A 24,189-nucleotide genomic window follows, 5' to 3' on the forward strand; every position below is an offset into this window, starting at 1 on the left:
ACAAGGGAATTGACTCAAACTAAAATAGCCAATCCATGTGTTTTATTCTATTTAAAAATGTTTCCCCCCTAAATATGCAGTCTCAGTTACCCATTGTTGAGGCTCATCTGCGATTGAGTTAACAGAGTCATGTAACCCGCCAGTAACAGAGCTCTGGCAGTAATATGGTAGCATCTTGGATAAATTATAAATTATTTTTAGTTTATTTTTTCCTTAGATTGCATTTTGAAAACTGTGGTGTATAGATCACTTGAGGGTTACAGAGAGGAGTTGCTCACATTATGCTGGTACCTCTTCTCTCTTCTTGCTTCTAGCTATCAGAGGGGTAGCCACGTTTGGGGGGGAGGGATAGCTCAGTGGTTTGAGCATTGGCCTGCTAAAGCCAGGGTTGTGAGTTCAATCCTTGAGGGGGACATTTAGGGATCTGGGGCAAAAATTGGGGATTGGTCCTGCTTTGAGCAGGGGGTTGGACTAGATGATCTCCTGAGGTCCCTTCCAACCCTGATAGTCTGTGATTCTGTCTGTTAGTCTGTATATGATGATCAGGTGGTTATCTTCTCCTATTTGCTGTACAGGAGCCACAGTTTGGTGGCACCTTAAAGACTAACAGATTTATTTGGGCATAAGCTTTTGTGGGTAAAAACCCCACTTCTTCAGATGCATGGAGTGAAAATTACATATACAGGCAAAAATATCTGTCTGTATCTGTGCGAGTTTTTTCATACAGCTAAATTCAGTACTTGGTACCATGCAAGGCACTGAATTTAGCAGTATAAAAAGACAGGCATAAATATCTGTCTGTATCTGTGCGAGTACCTGTAATTTTCACTCCATGCATCTGAAGACGTGGGTTTTTTACCCACAAAAGCTTATGCCCAAATAAATCTGTTAGTCTTTAAGGTGCCACCGGACTGTGGCTCCTGTACAGCAAACAGGAAGAGATAACCACCTGAATTGCTTCCAGCTGTTTCTGTAGGTTTCCAGACTCTTCAAGGAGGGCCTGCAGGATTAGAATAATAGAAATGTGGGGCTGGCAGTGACCTCAAGAGGTTATTTAGTCCAGCTGTCCACAAAGAGGCAGGACCAAGTGTACCTAGACCATCCCTGACAGGTGTTTGTCTAAGATGTTCTTAAAAACCTTCAGTGATTGGGATTCCACAATCTCCCTTGGACATGTATTCCAGTGTTTAACTACTCTTATAGTTAGAAACTTTTCCCTAATATCTTATTTACATCTCTCTTGTCCCATTACTTCTTATCCTACCTTCAGTGGACATGGAGAACAATGGATCACTGTCCTCTTTATAACAGCCCTTAATATATTTGGAGACTATTATCAGGTCTTCAGTCTTTTTTTCTCAAAACTAACCATGTCCAGTTTTTAACCTCTCTTTATAGGTCAGGTTTTCTAAACTTTTTATCATTTTTGTTGCTCTCTTCTGGACTCTCTCCAATGTGTCCACATCTTTCCTAATGTGCAGTGCCCAGAATTGGACAGAGTACTCTAATTGAGGCTTTACCAGTGCCGATTAGAGCAAAACAGTTACATCCCATATCTTACAAATGACACTCCTGTTAATACACTCCAGAATGATATTAACCTTTTATGAAATTCTGTCACATTTGGCTGCTACTCTGAAACCTGTCACATTGTTGACTCTCATTGAATTTGTGATCTACTAGAACTCCAAATCCTTTTCAGTAGTAGCCTAGCCTAGCCAGTTATTTCCCATTTTCTAGTTGTGCATTTGATTTTTCCTTCCTCCGTGTAGTACTTTGCATTTGTCTATACTGAATTTCATCTTGTTCGTTTCAGACTAGTTCTCCAATTTGTCAAATTCCTTTCCAGTTCTAATCCTGTCCTCCAAAGTGCTCACGGCCCCTCCCTGCTTGGTGTCAGCCACTAATGTCAGCGTATTCTCCACTCTATTATCCAAGTTATTAATGAAAATATTGACAAGACAGACTTCTTAGCACCCCACTAGATATGCCTTCCCAGTTTGACAATGAATCATTGATAACTATTCTTGGAGTGCAGTCTTTCAACAAGTTGTGCCTTCACCTTATAATAATTCCATTTAGACCACATTTTCCTAGTTTGCTTATGAGAATGTCATGTGGGACATCGTCAAAAGATTTACTAAAATCAAGATATATCATAGCTACTGCATTAAAGAAGGAAATTAGGTTAGTTTTACAAATTTGCTCTTGACAAATCCATGTTGGCTATTCCTTGTAACTCTATTATCCTCTAGATGATTACAAATTGATAATTTAATAATTGGTTCCAGTATCTTTCCAGGTATTCAAGTTAAGTGGAGTGGCCTCTAATTTCCTAAGTCCTCTTTCTTCTCCTTTGTAAAGATAGGTACTTTGTTTGCCCTTCCCCTGTCCTTTGGGACCTTACCCATCTTCCATGAGTTTTCAAACGTAATTGCTAACAGTTCTGAGATTGTTTCAGGTAGTTCCTTAAGTACCCTTGGATGAATTTCATCGGATCCCTTTTTGTTAATATTAATTGTGTCGGATATCTGATCACCATTAACCTTTTTAATGAAGACTGAAGCAAAATAGGCCTTAAACATCTCAGCCTTCTTCATGTCATCAGTTATTAGCTCTCCTTCCCCACTAAGTAGAAGAAGTACACTTTCTTTCATCTTTCTTTTGTTCCTAATACTTTTGAAGAACCTCTTCTTACTGCCTTTTATGTCCTTTGCTAGGTGTAATTCATTTTGTGCCTTAGCCTTTCTGTTTTTTTCTCTACATCCTTGTGCTATTCCTCTGAACTGCTCCTTAGCAATTCATCCATGTTTTCACTTTTTGTAGGATACTTTTTTTTTATTTTAAGGTCATTAAAGAGCTTGTGATGGAGTCATATTCACCTCTTACTATTCTTGCTATATTGTACGCAGTAGATAAAGTGACAGAGACAGATGTGTGTCAGAAATCTCAGCCAACCATTTGATCCCAAATATCTCTCCATCCCTATAGGTTTTGCTTTAGTCTCCATTCTTTCCTTTTCCTGTCATAGTGAGCAGACTACATTTTTCCAGACCTTCCAAAAGAGCAGACATCTCAGAAAACTGCTGAGTATGGATGCTGAAAAGGGCATACCAGCTCCATTAGTTTACATTGGAATCATGAAAGCACAGAAAAAAAGGCATGAAAAATGAGAGCAGTTGTGAAGCTGGCTTTTTTTTTTTTTCAACCACTCCTCAGAAAAATATGACTCTTCAGGATGAAGACTCTTATCCAAGAAGAAGGGAGAGGGAGAACAAGTAGACCATTTATTTCTGGACTACAATCTCCCAGTATTGAAAGATTACTTTTGTGGGCCACATTATCTGTCACATATACCCAGAAAAATCTCAGCGAGGGGGAGAGATGACATTCCTGTTTACTTAAGCACAGGAGTATCATGGGATTCTAAACCTCATTTCACTCCATTTCAGGGTTATCTACAAAGTATTCATCTCTCTTCTGTGTTTTGTTCTGTGAGATGTTAGGTAAATCTTCAAAGGGTTATGGTATCATTAACATTTAATATTTCTAAAGCCCTGCAACCATAATTAATGAAGTAGCTTGAATTTTCAGATTAAAAATGAAAGATTTACTTAGTAGCCAACCAGAGTTGAGTGACTATGAAATCTGGATGAGTGTTGGTACGAAGTACAACAGAGATAGACACAGCAGGAATCTACCCCTGCTCCCTGCTGCTTCTTCTCCACTCTTCCCTGTTCCTCGCCCCCACAGCTATATAAGTCTCGTTGTAAGATTGAGATATTGGAACCAAACTCATAGCTTTTGTGTTCTTATTAGAAAGAAAATTTTGTTCAGCCTCAGACTATTTGGTGGTTCTGGAATGAGTCAGAAATACAACAGGAATGCTATAGAGGGGGAATCATTGTGTATTTTTAGAGTTGAGGGATTATATGGAGACACAAGTCTGTGGGGCCTGGTGAAAGGTTTGGGAAAATAGATGTAGACACAATAGTTTTCTAATTCAATTTCTGATGTGATTTAGGCACCAATTGTCAAAGCACTTAGGTACATGATTAACTTTAAACATATGAATAGTCCCAGTGAAATCAATGGAATTACAGTGGTATGAAAACTAGTGTTTTACTATTGAGAGGAGACTACATGAGAGAAGATTCAAGTCCAGTATGGTTAGTCATGGAGACTTTACTTTTGTTCTTTTTTATTTATTTATTTATTTGTCATAGAAAGCATTTTTAGATTTTAAACTAGGTTTTGCTCTTTGCGTACTAAAGTGGAACATTCCCCGTCCATAGTTCTTGAGTGAGGGCAACTTCTCTCTCCAAGCCAGAAAGCATGAAGATGTGGAGGGTTTCTGGTGTGGACTGTCTCCTCTACTGAAAAAAAGATGTTTCTTCATGGATCCTTATTCAGGGAATGTGGGAGAGGAATCTGAAAAAGCTGATGGCAGCACTTCCTAATGATCCAGAGATGGCTGCAGTAGGTGCTCCATTCCCAAGCAGAGCAGTAGAGGGCCAATCACATCTGGTGGTGTTATATGTGCTACTCTCATATGAAAGACAGCACAGAAGCAGCACAACACGCAAAAAGATGGATTTTAATCACAGCCATTTTATTTTCTTTGTTTTGGTGTATAAATCTCCTTTGTTTTTCAGAATGACTCCAGGGACACAAATAACAGTCCCATTGGGTCACAAGTGGCACCTTGGATAAAGAAATTCATTCTAATAGTTATATATAATAATACTCTGTATTAACTACTGTAAATACTAACTTCAGCTTGTTGTAGCATTGTCATGTAATGTACTGTATTGATTTTTTTTTTAAATTACCCTCTAGCAAAATTTTATTTTTAAGTCGTTTTCTTGAAAGTTTTAATCTCTATTGACATTTTTATTACAGGTGCTGTTCTTATGTGGGTCGAAGGGGTAATGGTCCTCAGGCTATATCTATTGGCAAGAACTGTGATAAATTTGGAATTGTTGTTCATGAACTAGGGCATGTGATAGGCTTTTGGCATGAACACACACGGCCAGACCGAGATGACCATGTAACCATCATTAGAGAAAACATCCAGCCAGGTGAGACAATTTGCTAAGGGTTCTTAGGTTATATTCTTTCACTGTTTATTTTTGTTTTATTGAAGATTGTAACAATTTTTACATTTTTGAAATGAGTCTTTTCAATTCAAATAATTGTAATTGGGATTTTGAGTGTTCTTAGAAAATTCAACATTCTAATAAACTAGCCAAAATTAACATTTTTACATTTACACCATTTTTTTTATCTGGAGGGATCCCCAAATGATTCAAACTATATACAGTTTATACAGTACCACTAAAGTATGAAGTATACCACTGGAGTGGAGAGAAACAGCCAAATAGACAACCAGTTAAGCAACCTGGAGGGACTTCAGGGAAAACCATTAGTCTTATGAAAAGAGCCATGGGACCTTTCATGTTCATACAGCGGAGGCAGGACTGTGGTTTCATGTTAAAGATAAGTACAATTGTGACAAGGCTTGGAAAATGAACTAAACATTAACAGAAATTGTTTTTTGACAGAAAATTTAGTTTTTGTCTAAATAACATTTTTTGTGACAAGTGTCTGCTTTATATGGGAACATTTGAGTTTTCATCAAAAATCAAAAGTTTTCTGTTTTCAGTCAGAAAATGTTTGTTTTTTTCAATGAAAAGTCAACATTTTCCATGGAGGAGAACCTTTCCAGCCAGCTCCATCCAATGCTTACTTGCCCTGGGTCTAAGCCTATTCACCATGTTGAACTATACTGGTGCCTAAGCCTCACCTGCACCAAGCCACCCCCCCATTATATGTTCTCCTACTGATTGTATACTACTGGGCATGGGTCTGTTGGGTGAACTCAGTTCTTCTAATTAGTGCTGCCCACTCAAATAACACCGGCTAACTTAATTCATGCTGCCTCCAATAAATGAGTGCTGGGCCACTTCCCACACTCCTAAATAAAATAGTTAAGGCTGTTTTGCTCAACAATAAAGTCTTGCTGGACAGCATTCTCCCTACCCATTCATTAAATAAATATATGATCTCATCCCTTTTCCACACATGTACAAGTCCACAAACCCTCTGCTGCAGTGGCACACGCATGACTATGTACCATGATCATCCTGCAAAGCCTTCTACTCCAGGTGGAAGAAGTAGTAGGCTCCTGCTTGACAACCCTGCTTCTTAAAAGTGGTAGCAGCTGCCTCCCACACCAGCTTCAGGTGCCTGATAACACTTCCAAGCAGTAGCAGCACTGAAACTGTCTATGCAGACTAAGCAAGACATCACTTCATTGGTTTACACTTGGTTCACAACTGGAAGGTTTTCTTCATAACCATAAAGGCTAGAAATTTAGTTTTTAATAAGACACTCACCCGGAAAGTCCTGACTTGTATGATACTCAGTTTACCTAACTGTGAAGTAGGCAAGTTGAGATTATCTTGTCAAGATACAAACCTATGATTCCAGAGACTCTGTATTTCAAAGTTGATGTTTTAGATGCTAAAGGCGTGATTTTCAAAATTTCAGAAGCCCATATTGATGTGGAAATATGCCTATGCAATTTTGCATTAAATTTGCATGCACAGTAATGATGATTGTATACATAAAACCAATATTGGTATGCAAATTGATATGTGTTATCTGATTAGCCATTTATACACCCATATTTAAATGCATTAACAAATCAGGTTTACAATCTGGCCCATACAATTGACAGTTTTATTCTTATCAACCATGCTTGGCAATGCTTGTCTGACCTGTTCTTGTTGGAACCAGAGTTGGGCTACAGAAGCTGATTTTGGCCCACAGTGACAAGGACAGAAGAGCATCTCTGAGAAGAATAAAAATCGCTGCTTCTGCTAGCATGCAAATACTGTGCTTGATTCTAGAAGCCTAGACCTTATGTTGCTGCAGATGCATTTATTCTTACAAATTACTCATATTTAGTTCAGGTGACTTCTTCATGGCACAGTAACAATTTTGAAATACAAAATTATGTTTAAACTTCTAGGAGATAAAAATGGCTTTTGGTAAAATATAGATTATAGTTCACAAGCAATTTAAATTGGTTTATCAGCAATTTTCATTTTTATTATCAAATGTGGACTATCATGCTGAGCATGAGAAGCAATGTAATCTAAAGGCTAGGGCCCATGCCTTGGAATCAGGATGCCTGTGTTTATTCCTGGTTCTGTCTCTGACCTGGGTGACTTTGGCCAAGTTACTTCATCTCACTCTGCCTAAGTATCATCATTTGTAAAATGGAAGTAATGATACTTAGCTGCTTTGGAAAGCATGTGGAGATCTACAGATGAAAAATACTATGCAAGAGCAAAGGGTTATATTTATTTATTAGCTATTCCAGTCACAACAGCAGAGCATTCTGCAAGAGACGACAGATGACAGCTATGATCTAATCTAATTTTTTTGTCACTTCTTTTATGCCTAATACATAATATTTTAGCAATATTTCTTCCTTTAATTTGCCTTATAGCAAGATCAGATTGTTAGTTTCCCTCTCCTGACAACAGGTTGAGGCAGAACAAACTTGCATTGTCAGTTTCTTTCTCGCTCTCTCTCCCCCCTGACACTGTCTATCCCCTTTTATAATATAGGTTGACAATCACTAATCAGATTGTGCCAGTCCGCAAAACCTGCCTACTAAAATCATTGGCACTACTCACAGTAATAAGCATATAGGTATACAGGCATCTAACTCTCATTGATTTGAATGGGCAGTAGGCACATAATTATTTTTGAGGATCTGGGCTATATTCCTTAAGCAAAGGTTTGTACTAGAAGTGCAAATGTTGGCTTGCTCAAGGAAGGTCCATACCTTACCTAACTTTGTCCTGATTGCTCATGCACTGATGACTTGATAACTTATGATTATTCCCTAACTTTTTCACACATGCACATAATTTTTAATTACATTTGAATAATAATACATACATAATAAACACAAATAATAAATACATCCTCAGCAACTTTTTCACATATACAGGATTGACAATGTGCAATGTGTTAGGTGTTTGTGGGGGAAGTATGAGGTTGTAATTAAAGTTTTGCATTGTACTGTGAGGGAGATGTGTAGTCTGTAGAGTGTTTCCTTTACAGTTGGAGTTGAGTTCTTTTGATGATAGAAACAATCTGTTGCTGTCAGTGGAAACATCCTGTGTGGTCTAAGAAGGGTGCTATAACTTGGCAATCCTAGCTTTTTAGGATTTTCACTGGGGGAGAGGGTGTCACACTTAGCCAACTTAAATCCCTTTTAAACATTTCCAGAATGGAATTATAATAACGGCTCAAGTCTCAAAAGAAATATGAAGGTACAGATTAAACAGATATAGGATATTTTAGAGTCCTACAAAATAAATAGCCTAACAGGATAAAATAAAGAGAACTTATTTTTCAGTATATGGGGTTTTTCTGCTTTCATCTTAACAGTGCTTTTGTTTTATTTGTTAACCAATTGCTCAGTGTTTGTGCAGCAGTGTTTTATTTTGCTTTTAGTGCCTTATTTTACCAGATGGCTTGGGTAAAACAAGAAACTAAATTACACAGCTCTTAAACACACACAACATAACATGCAGTTTCGAAAATCTCTTTAAACTAAGTCAGTCTCGTTATGTTTTAAGTGTTACACTACATGCAACTGATATAGGCTAAGAGTTAAAGTTTGTACCCTGAAAAAGCCATTGTATGATTTCTTGGTCGTAAAGTAATATTTACATTTTTTAATCAGTGGTGCAATGAAGCTGTTAAGATTCCCACCATACTCCTTAGAATGGGACTTTGAGCAGGACTGGCAGGGAACAGACACTTCTCATGGATCTTATTCTGAAGGATTGAGAGAAGTTCAGACTCCTCCCGCTACCCTTTGAGTCCACACATTGCACATGTGCTCTTCCCTGCTTCCTTGTGCTGCATCCTGGACTCCTATGTGTGCTAAAAGGGGTTGGGTGCAGTAACTGCTCCTTGTCCTCCTTCAGGCTTTGCCTGTGATTGGTGGATTCATGTCAGAGGGAGAACTTGTTGCCACCTGGACCTGCATGTGAATGGGTACAGTATGTACCTTCCTCCTGGGTTGGGCCTGCCATTCTCAGGCCACCCACCCTTCACCTTGCAAGCTTCCACTTTCCTCCTTAGTTCCTAGCTGAAGCTTCTAATGTCCCTTCTTGTCAGACACTTTGGGCTTAGTCATCGGTAATTGGAGTCAGAAAGGCATTTCCATCAAGAGGAAATTGGCATGTGCAGTGAGGGTGTTTTTGATTTTCTGTTAGTATCCAGGAAGTTTGGCCAGTATTGTTTGTTAATGAAGGTCACAACTTTTGACAGGAGTCCAGTGGATCTGGGTTTGAGCAAAAGCCAGTTTGCATACTTGTATACTGACAAGGACCAGTGGCTTTGGGCCGGGACCGGTGGTTGCTTGAAGGACTGGAAGTGAACCTCTATTTCTTACACAGATCCAGGCATCCCTTACATGTGCCCCTAACAGTTGCATTAGGTTAGGGTGGGAGGGGTAGCTGGAAGTTGGCCCAAATAGCTGTTGTGGTAAATGGGGACTGAAAGGGTAGCCTCTACTTAAGCAAAGTCACTTTGGTAGCCAGCCTGTGGAATCCCCACTGAACAGCTATCTGCTGGACTGTTTGTGGAGGGGTGTATTTTTTTCTTCTATCATTGATGGCTAAGTTAATGAATGTTGTGGCCTCCATGTTTATCACAAGTTGGTGTTCTGTGTCTTATTCACTTACAGTGCACAGGTGAATGAAACAGCTAAATTATATGTATAGTAGAATAAAGTTAGTAGCGGGTGTTCTAGGTGCATGGATCTTCCTCCATTCATCCAGTTAATAAAAGAAATTAACTACTCTGAAGCGCTAGATTCACTAAGATCCATGAGTTTCTGTGAATGGCATTGTAGCTCTTTTACCCCTTCCCAATTATCAAAAGACTCATCTGAGACTTTGCTTATGACTCATTTGTAGGTCAGGAATACAACTTCCTGAAGATGGAGCCTGGAGAGGTGAACTCCCTTGGGGAACCATATGATTTTGACAGCATTATGCACTATGCCAGGAACACCTTCTCAAGGTTGGAGTCTCAGGTTATACCTTTTGACTTTTAATTCCATTCCTGTATGTGAAAACTAGAATCATAGATTTAACAATGGCATTTCCAGAACAGCTTTAAAATATTATATTCCTTCCGCAGGGAGTGTTCCAACAGAAGTCAAAACACAGCTTGTTGGTTTTCTTTAAATCCAACTATGTAGGATAATTTGATTATTTTTTTAGAAAGACATCGCTTAATGTCCCCTCTTAATATTCAATTTCAAAACAGCCTTTTAATCTTATTTTAATTTAGATTTAATGTAAAGATAACCTGGAAACCTCATTTCATAATAGCTGTCTATTATTTTGTAAAACCTCATATGCTGCAAAAAGTTAAATTTAGAAGAATCAAGCAAATGAAATATTTAGGTATGTGTTCCTTTCTCTTAGAGTGAAATTCATGTCAGTACATAAAGTCTATGTAATTTGTGTACCTCTGTGGGTACAGAGAGTGAGATATAAGTCTGGAAAATGTACCCCACAAACCAGGGCCATGGGAAAGGGCTGAACTAGACTAGAGACTGCAGCTCATTCTGTGCTGCTCATGGTGTTGGTGACATTAGAGCCACACAATCAAGAATCCCATTTTTCCCACATTGGGAGCTCCCACATTGCTGCTCCACTGCTGGTTATGCTTGCACAGCCCGTCTATGAAATTTGAGTGTGGGAAAGGGTCTGACACCCATAGTGCTGATTGTATTTCAGACCCTGTAGCTCAGCCACTAACCACCCTATAAAAAGGTTATCAGTGTAATGCTAATGGAACCCACAAGGGTAAAGTCTGTGGAGGAGGATTCAGGTTCAAGTCCCTTTTCCATCCCAGACTTTGTGTGAACTTGGGCAAATTGTGTATCCGCTGTATGCCTCAGTTGCCTTCTCTAATATAAGCACATAGCAGCATGTACATTAAAAAAAACCAGCCTACCAAAACAGAACACTTCACACACAATTCTCCTTCAGGAAGAAGATGAGTGTGGGAATGAAACACACATGACAGATGTTATTTAATGCACTACTAGAAGGTGCTCAGATACTACGTTGAGGAGGGTGGCATAAGAACTTATATAGAATAGAAAAGAATAACCAATAGTCTTAGTGCTCTGTAATTACTACCACATGAAGATTTGGTTTCTGATCCTAGTCTCAGATGCTCCAGTCTGGCAGAAACTGAGAGTGGTATGGGGAATCATATTCTACCCCTAGGCAGAAGAGAGTGTTTTGTATCACTTACAGAAGTCCTTAAGGCCAATAAGGGTTGCCATTGATTATGTTCAGAGGGGGAATCCTATTCAGTGTGGAACTTTACCATCTGTTAGAAACTAGTATTTCCTTTAGTCACCAGGACCAGGTCAACAAAGACCACAAAACTTCATGAAGTAATAGCCACAACATATAGATAAGTATTAAGACTATCAAGGGCTTGTTGTTTCCATAAGCCTTTTTAAGGTGGTGCTGGAGACCGCAAAAGAGGAATTTAAAATTTTAAATTCACTTGGTTGGTCATTTTCAGGTTATACCAGTGGAAAAATAAAATTGTTTCTCGTTAAAGTTGCTGTTTTGTTTTACAAAAATTCTGCTTTGTTCCTAGAAATAGTTATTCAGGTGGTCAGTTAGTACTTTGAACTGTTTCTTCTAATATTTCAAATAGAAGTATTTCCTACAGTCTGTCTTTATGGAATAATTCCAGTGATGTCATCGGGAGTTTTATGTGTGCAATGACAGCAGAATATAGGCCAGACATTCAAAATGGCCAATCTAGTGTACTTTAAAAAGCAACCTCTATTCTTAGGCTCAGATTTCTGCCTTAACACTGAGTATTATGAAACCACATTATGCAGTCAATACTGATAAATGGTAATACAAGATTTTAGCTTTCGGTGTATGTGCTACAAGTATAAATGAGTATCAAAAATAAGAAAGAAAATCTAGCAAAATGTGTAAGAAGCCCAGTGACATGACATCAGAATTCAAAGGTTTTCAGACTCTGTAGCATGTTAATGGAACATATTTCTTTGTTCATATTTCTCCTAATATTAATTTAATACTACCAAAATTAACTCATGAAAAATCAGGTTTTTAAAAAATCAGACGTAAATCCATCAAACCAAGGACATTCTGAGATAAGATTAATACCTAATCTTGTTCTCTGGTACATCAGAGTCATTTGGAGTAATTCTGCTGAAGTCAAATGAGTTAGCATGGATTTGTAATCGAAAGCAGAATTTGGCTCACCATTCATGTCTTAGCAGCAGCAGGATAGCTCAGGGATCTAACACATAACAGAAGAATGCTCTTACTACATACCCTTACATTGAAATAGCTTAGCACAGTTGCATGAATTAAAGATGCATTGGCAACCTTAATTCTGAATCACCCTGCTTTTCATGGCTGTAACTAAGACCTTTAACACCTCCTTGAAACTTCATTCAGAACAGGGACTTTGGAGGAAGAATTTCACAACAAGGCAATGTGTAATTGTTTGTGTTTTTTAAATATGGAATGCTTCACGAATTTGCGTGTCCTCCTTGCCAGGCAGACAAAACAGGCTAAGCAAACAACAGATCCTGTCTTCAATGTGACAAGTGCTAGGTCCCAACAATCTTTTTCATTTAATTTAAATTTGAATAGGAAATTTCTGGGCTGTTATTATCTATTCAGAATACAAAAGTAGTTGCCAGTTTGCATTACAGCAAGACTATTTTCTAATATCATTGCTACTGTTTAAGCCATTTTTTAAACTTGGGGAATTTTTCTCTTCCATTCACTTTTTCTTTTCTTTTGTTTGTTTCATATTTTGCATTTTACCTTTTTAATTATGCCAAATATGTTTATTATTTATAAAATAAATATCATATAATATAAACACAAGGACAGTTTTATTAAAAATTGCTAAGGTTTTATGAGTCTATTTTTGTTGGTTTTTTTTTTTTTTAGGGGTATGTTTCTGGATACAATTCTTCCTTCCCGTGATGATAATGGTATACGACCTGCCATTGGTCAGCGTACTCGTCTAAGTAAAGGAGATATTGCACAGGCAAGAAAGCTGTACAGATGTCCAGGTATTTCACCATAAAAACACACACACACAAGCATGCTTCACTATGTTGTTGAAGAGAAATAATAAATCTTTACAGTAGCTGTTTACTAATTCATTTCCATGCTGGCAAGTGATGTGTACACGTCAAGAATCAGATCATAAAAATGTTGCAGGTGAGGACTGTGGAATGCAAAGCTTTTACATGTAGATAAACTGCCTGAAACTGAATTTACTCATGTGACAGTTCCATTCTTGCTTGCGTTTAGTTTTTCAGTGACTGGAAAAAATAACATAATACTTTGTCAGTTCTTATTTACATTTTGTAATTTAAAACCCGAGCTATACTTAGATAGATTATAGCGATTTGTAGTGTAACACGACATTGGAATCTGAGTGTCCTCCAAAGGATCATTCTCAACATTTTTGTGTGCACATAAGTATGAATGGAGTGCAGAAATGACATTTTTAATCAATAAACATATTACACCCCTGCAGTGAGTTATATCTTGTAGACACATTTTGCCTATTCAGAATATGAAAATGTGCAATTTAAAACTACAAATTAAATGAATTATAAGTGCACTGATAAGATCAGATACAGTTACATGTCTATTATAGTCAGTATTTGAATATCATCAGCCTAGTTATCCCAATTCTTTTAAAACAGTTTTGAAGTAGAGTTATAGTCTGATCTCTCAGACACTGATGTAAATCTGAGCAACTCAGTTTAAGCCAAGGGGCTCAGTCCTTTACCACTGTGATGTGTGTCAGAGATGGGAGAGCAGGCTGTGATTTCCCAATTATGGGTTTGGCTGGGGCCAGTTCAAAATTTAGTGTAATTTAGAGCAGCCTCAGGGTTACCACAATGGCCATCTACCAGCCAGAATTTGCCAGAGTGCAGCATGCTCTCACCATGCCCCATATGGTGGGCTAGGAAGGACATGATGGCTGGGAGAATTCCCACATGATTGTTGAAGCCAGTTATATGGCCACTTTGTACCACTTGAGCCACAAAAGGACTCAGGATTGAGCCAGTGGATTGCTTGAGATTTACGTTAGTGTCAGTGGGATCAGAATCTGGCAAAAGATGTGTGAATGCACACAACACAAAGTAAGTGGCATGAGAGTTATCAGTTGGCTAACAGTTATACATTGATTTGGTGAATTAAGAAGTTCTTCCATGTACACTGTACAGAGTTGTAGGGTGACCAAGGAAACCATCTTCTATAATTTCCTTTTAAAATAATTTCAACAGCCTGAAAAACCCTTTAGGAGCAATTTTTAAAATGTTATTTGTAATTTTTTACAATATAAATAGGTTTCAATAAATAAGATACTTGCATAAATACATTATGCACTACTCAATAGATTGCCAAAGAGTAAAATATGCATGGGGGAAGAGAGTCTTTTTGTCTTACAAGCACTTAGGAATGATATATACCTACAGGCACCAGCGAAATTCTTGAAGATGAAGAGAGTCAGTAGAGCCAAGAAAGCTGTGCGTTCAGTCAGTATTTGTGTGATCAAAATGAATGAGGTAAACACCTCATTATATTCTGACAATATGTAGTACATCTGAATGACACCCTAGGCATGCATTTGTTTTTTTTAATCTATTTGGAAAATAGGTTGAAAACTAAAACTAACTCAAAACAAATGTTCAGGGACAAGAAGTTTTTATGTTCGCCATGATGATTATTCATAACTGGCCATAGATATTGTCGGTGTTTTTTTCTGCAGTGATCTTTGGGTCTGCAGAGGTCTGGCTTTACAATATCATACAGTGCTTCTGTTTTCAATATGCTTTGAAAAATAGTAGCTATTATTTGCAGCACTGACAGACTAATACACTCATTGTTATGAATGGGACTAGTTGAATGAGTAAGAGATGCAGGAGTATGTCCCTTTTTTGTGAAACACTTTGGCAAATTTTGGGCCGAAGGTTGTTGTATAAGAATCTGGTTTACTTGCATGAGTTAGTCCTATCACAATGAGTAAGAATGCTCATGTGAGTAAAACCACAGGATTAGCTCTAAATGTAAAATATTATTATTTAATATAAAATGGTAATGTCCTCCATTAGTAAAATATTGAAAGCGAAAAAATGCTTAAATTGCAAAACATACAGCAAAGATTTCAAAAATTAACATCCAATAATAAACAAAACAACCTTCAGAAACTGGTACACTATTGTGATTAAAATATATTTCACTGCAGACGGTAAGGAATATTAAGAGTTAATAGAGACATATTAAGTTTTCTGTTTCATGTGAAACAACATGGGATCATGTTAATATATCAGGCTATGAAACTTCTGATGTTTGTTGTATTTTATAGCTATGCTATATTACCTGTATGGGTTGGAAAATGCTAATCACAATGTTTGCTTGTGGTAGAACAACAGTGTTATTAATAGTGTGAATATTTGCATAGTTTTCTACTTCTATGTTTTAATTACATTAATTTTAATAAAATAAAACATAGACACAGAAGATAATCATTTGAATGACATGATTTTTATGGAATATATTCAACTTGGAGCTTTTTAAAGGAATTCTTATGTACTTGACTGTATTCATCCTGATATTTGCACTTCCAAATCTCCAATTAGTCCTATAAACAGAGGCTATCCAGGAAGCCATCTATTGCTTCTGAGGGATTACAAATACTTGTGTGGAATCCTGACCATGATCAGTACTCTGTACTGAGGGTTATTTAGAATAAAGCACCTGAAGAGTTGCTGGGTGAATATTCCTGTTTCTCCAGCTTCTCTAGCCTGTGGGAAAACAGCCTCACTGGTGTTTAGTTAGTGTCATTACCCTAGAAAGTGTTTACAGGATGAGAGACATATTTCAACTTTGGAGAGACTGGGTGATAAAATGATATGTCCTGTTTTCACCAGGTGTGAAGGTGCCAGGACTATAAGATTTAAAAGATAGGAGTTTGATCGTTTGTACTTTTTAGTTTGGATTGTGGTTTTTGTGACCTGTGTCCAGGAGAAAACAGCTACTGATTTGGCACGGTTACTTCTTAATATTAAGTAAACAGAAAATACTCTTCCAGCATTTTGGCTCAGGTGTGCAGACTCTGAGTCTTTGAAATTTTACACATATATGATTAAGAAAAAAAAGGAGTAGGAAAAATAAATGAAGGAGAAGATGGACATTGATAGGTACAAAGCAAAAGAGAGATGAGTAGGAAAAAAGGGGGAAAGGAAGGAGGGGGTAAATATGGAGAGGAGCAGGTGGAGCAAGGCTGGCAGTAGAGAGTTTAGGAAGGAAAGAGGCAGGAGGAGAGAAGTTTTGCCAAACAACCAGAGTTTAAATTATGAAAAGCAGTCTCATCACATCATTGGTGTACTGGGACTGTGAAGTTCTTGAGGGGGAGGTCCAGTTTCTTTCCTGTCCTGCTGCTGCTGAAGCGGTCTCTGCTGTTCCTAGATTTAATCCCTGGAAAGTCCAGCTTTGCTTCTTGTACACTGTATAATTGGTCCAGGGAGGGGGAAGAGAGGCTTCTGAGGCTTGGGAGGGGGAGCGGGCCGCAACTTCTCCCTTTCCCATTCCTGCTGTTGCTGAGGAAGACCCTGCTGTTCCTGGGGCCTGGCCCAGACCTCCCAGTTTGGTCAAAAATAGTTGGCCACTAATTCTATACTCCTTATTTTCTTCATGCCCAACTTGAGACACCTGGAGTCTGATTTGCAAAAGTGCTGAGCACTCACAGCTGCAACTGGTGTCAATAGGAGCTGTGTTTTGAACATATAAAATGTTAAGTACTCAGAAAAATCGTGCCGTAGGCATATCAGGTTTGCAGCCCAAAATTAGTGGATGCTTGACAATTGTAGCCTTAATTTCATGTGCTTCATATTCACACCCATAAACTGGTGATACTTAATACCACTTTACCTCACAGGGGTGTTGTAAAGATAAATTCATTACTGTTTGAACAACTCATATACTGTGATGATAAATGCCATAGAAAAACCCACAAGGAAACGAATAATTCTGTATTCAGTGCATTGTTTAAACGGTGTGTGCCAAATAAGTCCACGGGGGCCACACACAGAATGATAAAAGGATAGAAGGATAAAAAAAAATATTGAATAGCTACCCGTTCAGTAAAAACAGTCCATCTTACGAACTGAATGAGGCAGTGGTCCTGTGGAAAAAATATTATGTGATCATGTAATTAAAGGCTGTATCATAATGCATGCACTTGAATTAATTTAGGCATTTCCCAATTTTTGAGCTTTTGGTTTTGCAACCTGAAATACATATGTACAGCACCAATACTATTCTCCAGTCCAGCTTCAGTGCAGGAAACTAAAATACTTCCTTAACATTTTTATACAAGTAAGCCACCATTAAATCAGAGCAGAGTCACCATTAAATCAGTTATCATTTACACACATTTACCATACAGTGGTACTGAGACTCTTTTTAGTATTTCCCCCATAACTGTAAAAGAAGATACTGCAGCATCTCAAACACTTGTATGTAGCAAATACTGATTATGGTTTGGTTGTTTTAGTTTAAAGATATAGTATTTATCTGTTGCAAGTATTTTAAAGGCATCTTTTATTGTGGTGATATGCTTCACGTATTTGCGGCCTTGTAACTTTCAAATTTCAGTTTGACTCTTAATCAGGGAGGGAGCAGATCAGGTCAGCAAAATTTTGCAGACATGCTGGGGTTTTGCTAACCCATGCTATATAGTTAATGAAATGTTGACAAATTTCACTGCTTTGTATGTGTGTATGGTGTGACACACATGACCGTTTCCATATCCTTTTATCTGTTTGCTATCTGTAAAAATTGCTGATCTTCATAAGGAAGAGGCAGAAATAATTCCCCTCTTCTCACCCCCCCGCCCCCCCCCCCCCCACAGAACTCCCTTGGTTTCTATAAGGGGTGTTAGAAGTGCAAACTACTTGAGCTGTAAAATAAACAGATTGCCATTCCATACTGGAAGGACTGCAGTTTTGTTTCTACTACATGCCTAACCTAATAAAATTGAAATAGGGCATAACATTTAGAGAAGCCAGGGAATAGAGGAAATACCAGCTATGTTAACCTTTCATAAAGGAGTAAAAGTGATCTTTCTAAAAACAAAGGTGTGTAACATAGAGGTAGTAATTAGTTTATTCTGGCATGAAAAATACCAAAATTGGCTCTTAGGAAATATAAATAAGTCACCATACATTTAATTGTATCATATGGTCACATTTCTTTTTAATAGTGGAGCCCATTACTCATGGACTGCAATGGTCAGTGAAATAGTTTATAGTGAAGCATTTCATAAGCCTAATCACAAATAATGTAATTGTTAGCAGTCCAATTATGGAAAGAAACCTTCTGAATTCTCTTGTGATGGAATTTTAACTAACTGCTTCAAGAACCACTGAACCATTGAAAAGAAATGTGCTTTTAAACAAGGGGGGTGCCCAAATATTGCCCAGTCAAAAGCAGCATTGGCAACTGTCCAGGGACTCAAAGGCTGTGTCTGATTTGTGTGACATATGGAGTAGATTCTATCTGCTCTTATTTTTAATATGGAGTATGTCATCCTATTCTAGTTTAATCTGAGTGAACATTGTCTTTAGAGATGAAAGTTGCCGTTGGCCACTTTGTTCTACTTGGGGCTCAATTTGTTCATGTTACAATAGCAAATTAACAAATAAATCATTAAACTAATTCAGCTTTCAGAATAAAGTAAAGCAAAATGATCAAATCACATGAATACATGACTTTGATTAACAAGTAGAAGAGGTTAATCTACAATCTTTTTTTCTTGGCTGACAAGGGATGTTTAACTTAAACAGTAAATATTGTCAAATATTATGACACAGGAGAGTATTTTAAAACATCAATTATATAAAATTTTATTAGAAAAGATCTGATTTTAAACTCTCCCCTCACTCTATCTAAAGTTTTGGAGTTTTTGGTTTGTCCCGTTATGGGACTCCGTGATTGTCAGGCACCTGGCCTGGGTGTAATTTAAAGCTACAGGAGAAATTCTTCAGGAGCAAACTTGAGCCACTTTGAGATCACTTTGATCCATTTACATTCAGCTGAAGTGACTTCACCACACTGGAGAATCAACCACCAAATCTGGGATCTGAAATTTTACTATTAGCTCTTTTCAGAGAGGTGGTTTAGAAAAAACCAAACCTATTTCATAGCTCAGCCAGGTAGATGCTGAAATTCTTTAAATGAAATTTTAGGAGCTGTTGTGTTTAACTGGATGAGGTTGATTTTTATAACAATGTAATTTAAGGATCTGAATAGAGTAAATCTCCATATCTTAGCTCTGTGTGCTTTACTGGGCTGCTAGACTCTGATGATTCCCTATGTTACTTCAGTGTCCCCCTCTATTTTTGATACACTGTGGAGTTCGTAACTGCCTTCCATTATATACCTTATGCACTTCAGTCATCTTATATATGTTACATGGTAATGTGTATACATCTATCTATAGATATATACTGAATTATTGAATGATTTTTTAAATTATGTTTTGTGGTTCAGAGTTAAGGTTGTGTGTAAACAAACACCCCTTACAAGTTGCAATATTGTTAGTAACTCAGCCTCGATGTATGGACTGTAATGATAATGAAATATTTATATGTTACTGTATTAGTTAAATGTATTGCTTAGGTATTTTTAGTTACAATAAACTTGTTATGTAGTTATTATTGGAATGATAACTATATTGTAGGTTAACAACAGACACCCTAAATGTATAGGAATGAAGCAGGGGAGACTACAGCAGTTCAGGGTCTCTGGGAAATGCATTGTTATTTGAAGATAGTTGTTTGTGTCTCTCGGGTAAATAATACATGGTTTGGTAATTTACCATGAAAGGTTATTTTTAAGCAAAGGCCTGGATTCTTCCATACTGATCTCTTGTACGTGTGAAAGAGGAGGAGACCCCTGTAGCTCCATCCTACCAAGGGAGCTCTTAACAGGATTAGGGTTCGCAGCTGGTGAGAGAAGTTTGAGGAGTGTATGGTTGTTGGGGGAATGGGTGGGAGATGTAGTATATATGTTATCCTCCCACGGGCCTCATGGGTGATCTGCTGAAAAGAAGTTTAGCTCCTATGGTGATGGGGGCCATATACCTACCTAGGTAGATTGATATGAAAGGCAGCCCGATCTGCGTTACATACATCCTCTCCATGACATGTAAGAACACCACTTCCTCTCTTCAAGAGAGGTTCAAGATGAAGCAACTAAAAGGAGAAGCCTTGGCAGTGTAATCCCATCGAAACCACACTGGTGGGGAGGTGAAAGTGGTGGAGGAGCACGAGCAGGGCTTCTGAAGATAGTGTGCAGTACCTTTGGATCCAGTGGATTTCCTGAATTCCACACAGATCTCATGGGCAGAACCACTCTGGTTCTGCTTCGTTGCGTTTGAAGCAATATTATTGTGTCCTGAGGCTTCTTTTAAACCCTGTAGGCAAAGTTTTGGTTTCATATCAGTCAGCACTAGGGAAATCCAGTACAGTTCTCTGCAATTTATCTGAACTTTCACTTATGCTGCGTTAAAGTAAACTCTTGTTAATTATGGTAGAGAATTTTCTCTAAAAAGGACTTGTACAGAAGTAATTATTTAATATTTAAGTAGCTTTTCTGTGTATGTAATTTTACATAATTGTAAATTTTTTTAAAAAGAGAGAAACATATTTTTAAAATAAAAGCAGTAAGAGATTTTTCTCTATTTGCTTCCTAAAGGACACAATATTATGCCACTTTGACCTTGAAGATTTTTTAAGGAATGAGAGTCCTTTCCTCCCCCCACCTTTATCACAATCACTATTAAATGTTCAGAAGTCATGCTTACTACTTTGAATGGAGTTTAAACCTGCTGTTACAATGCAGTTATCAGATTACATCTTGGACACATTTTAACAAGGCAGCATCTAACTTTATAGCTGCATTGTCTGTCTATAAAATAGAGTCTCCTTTGTACCCTCTTATCTAAAGGTTTTTCCAGATCATTTATAATTCATTGAGATTTTGATGATACAGTGGTTCACCTGCTGGCAGCTATAGCCCTGTAATTTAAAAGTATTGCAGATCTGATTACACTGTCAGTCACGGGGTAATATTCTCAAGTTCACATCTCTCCGATCACACCTACAAAATCAGTAGGTGAAACAACTTGTTGATTGAAGGTCACAAAGATGACTGACTGTAGGAATCCTACTTGAATCAGCTTTAATGGTAGAGAATGGCAGCAGCTTGTGATGATATAGCTCAGTGGGGAGAAAGAATTATTAATCAGTAACCCAGCAGCTAGCAGCATGATTGACAGGTAAGATAAAGGCTTTTGTAATATAGAATATCAAAGCTTTTGGTATTATGGGTCTTTACATTTGTTTCTCTTTATTATTACTGTACCTCCACAAATCATTTTTGTGCAAGAGATTTTGTTGAAATTAGGATTTAGGTTTTCTGTTCTAATATGAATGAATGACATCAGTTCATATTTAGCCTTAATGCCGGACAATATAAATTATTAAATGAAACCGCTGATTAATTTCTCATATGTCAATCACTTAAGCACTGTGTTTTTCTTTTAGTTCTTCTTAGATAATGTTGGTATGGGTGTGGATACTGCATGTAAATTCAGAAAGTTGTACCAAAATAAAGGCAAAATAAAGGCAAATAATTTTGCCATGTGATTGTCAGCCATAACATTTTTTAAGACTCTTGCAATTTTGGTTTTGTCAGTTGCACAGCGCATAAGTGAAAGGGTTCATGGAAAGAAAAAATGGTGTATAAAACCAAAATGCATAGCAGACTGGTTTAAATCATTGCTTTTGACTAAATCATAACATCACTAGACTACTTTTCATTCTGCCTCTGTACTGAATCAAATCAATTCTAAATAAATATTGTAAAGGAGACACTTCTTCCTGTGTGCCTTATATTTATAAGACACATGAATTTCTCTCTTTTTACCATGTTCTGTTCCTTTACAGCATGTGGAGAAACACTGCAAGAATCTACAGGCAACTTTTCCTCGCCAGGATTTCCAAATGGTTATCCTTCCTACACACACTGTATATGGCGAATCTCTGTTACCCCAGGGGAGAAGGTACTTAACCATTATTTCACCACCTCTGTCCCTTAAAATAAATACAAGCATTCCTTTTCTAAAAGATACTCTTCCCTGATTATTTAGCCTTTCTTTTTACTTTTTTCAAAAGTTTGCGTAATATCAGGAACTGATTCAATCCCTTGAGCGAATATGTTACAGATTTTGAACTGTAGGCAATTGATTTGACTTTGGCCCATGTTATTAGATGCTCAAAGTTGTTGCCATCTGATGATTGTTTAAGTGAAATAAGTTCATGGCTTTAGTCCACTTCTTAGTAGGTAGATGTTCATATCACAAAAACCCATCAAAACTTGTGCCCCCATTGACAGCTTCAGCCTAGAGGCAGATGGGTTTAATGGGCATGGAGTTTCAAATACCTTCTCATCTGCGTGGATGATCCTTCCAGGATGGGGCTGAGGCACACTGGTTGTACAGCATGGGAAAACCTAGACTGACTGTGCGGCCTACCCAATACCAGCACTTTTAATGCAGTCGGTGGGCTTATATTTGTAAATTGAATATAATACAATAGAAAGTAAGAAGAAACTACAAGAGTTTTAAAAGTATCCTTGTAAGCTTTCTCTGGTGTTGTTCTAGTGGAGAATTTGTATACCTTGATTTTGGGAGCTTAAGTTTCATTGTGAAAGTTTGCATGAGGCTGAAGCAGAGTCCAAGTTCTCAGCCTGGGTGTAAATTTTAGAAAAAAATGGACCGAGAAAATTATTGGGCTGGTACTAAGTAGGGGAAGGAAATGAGGCTTCCTTTCACAAAGGTTCTGTGATATTGAAGGCACAAGCCTGCTCGTCTTTTCTAGGGCATTCCAGCTTTTACCATATTTTGTTCTCATTTATTTACTAGGATATTGACCTCCCTCCAAGTAAACAGATTCAGTGGGATGAAGGGAGAGTTTTCCCACAGACAAAATGTGCAGAAAGAAATACACAAGTACATTTTAAAGAGATGGAAAAGGTATTAGGAGGGCAATATTAAGAAACTGATACAGTTTTGAAGAGAGAGTTATAAGAACCAAGAAGCACCCTTCATACTAGAGTCAGAAACCCCCAAAACCCCAAAAGCCACCATATTCCACCAGATATTGCATTCAGACCATGCTGTGCTCTCCCACTCAGTACTAGGCTTCCTTCTCTCAAAACAAAATTATTATATTCTTAGTTCTCTCAAGGTCTGTGGCTCTGCAGCCTAAGGAACATGTTTGTTTTCTGATGCACTGATAGATCCCAGAGGGCTGTGAGAGCTGTTGCCATTGTTATGAATAAAAGCAAAGCCTTTTGGAATGTGTTAGTCCTGCTGTTGGCAGGCACATGAAACAGGATGAAAAATAAGCAGCCTCAAATGCTTGGAGGCTGATGGTGGCACTGCAGGCTGGTAGGGAGTGGCAAATAGAAACGGCTGAATAGGAAAAGGTTTGCATGAAGAAAGCAAATACATCTGGAGGGATAATTTTTACATCCCCACTACCTGCACTGCAACACAGTTAATGCTACTGTCACAAAAATGTAATGTCCAACGTTATTTTCTTTTCTCCAGTAAAATAAATAAATATATAAAGTTTTAGGGTTTAATTGTCGCTGTTTTGTTTAACTTAGAAAGTGGTTCTTCCTGAGGATTTCTAGCACATATGCAATTTCATATGAATGGATCTAAGGACCGTAGGTTTATTATAATATATTTATAATGTTGTTGTGGTGCCCTAAGGCTTGGGGCCCATTATGCTAGACATTGTACAAACTCATAGTAAGAGAGAGCCCCTGTCCTGGAGATCTTACAGTGTAAGAAGACAAAAAACAGATGAAGAACAGAGAATGATTCCCTAAATATACTTTGATATGACATATACTATTTATCAGTCTCAACTCCACCCTGAGGCTCTGAAACAATATCCATTGATTT

General features: G+C 37.7%; 1 protein-coding gene across 1 annotated transcript in view; it reads left to right on the forward strand.

The window, feature by feature from the left end:
* The window catches only part of TLL1 (tolloid like 1), a 195,552-nt gene that overhangs the window by 118,177 nt on the left and 53,186 nt on the right, over nucleotides 1-24,189 (forward strand). The window contains exons 6-9 of the mRNA XM_077814504.1: nucleotides 4,903-5,081; nucleotides 10,014-10,119; nucleotides 13,074-13,198; nucleotides 22,160-22,275. Of these exons, the coding sequence (XP_077670630.1) occupies nucleotides 4,903-5,081; nucleotides 10,014-10,119; nucleotides 13,074-13,198; nucleotides 22,160-22,275 (526 nt within the window). The remainder of the gene's footprint in view (nucleotides 1-4,902; nucleotides 5,082-10,013; nucleotides 10,120-13,073; nucleotides 13,199-22,159; nucleotides 22,276-24,189) is intronic.

The sequence above is a fragment of the Eretmochelys imbricata genome, chromosome 4 (assembly GCF_965152235.1).
Source record: "Eretmochelys imbricata isolate rEreImb1 chromosome 4, rEreImb1.hap1, whole genome shotgun sequence".
In the NCBI taxonomy this organism is placed as follows: Eukaryota; Metazoa; Chordata; order Testudines; family Cheloniidae; genus Eretmochelys; species Eretmochelys imbricata.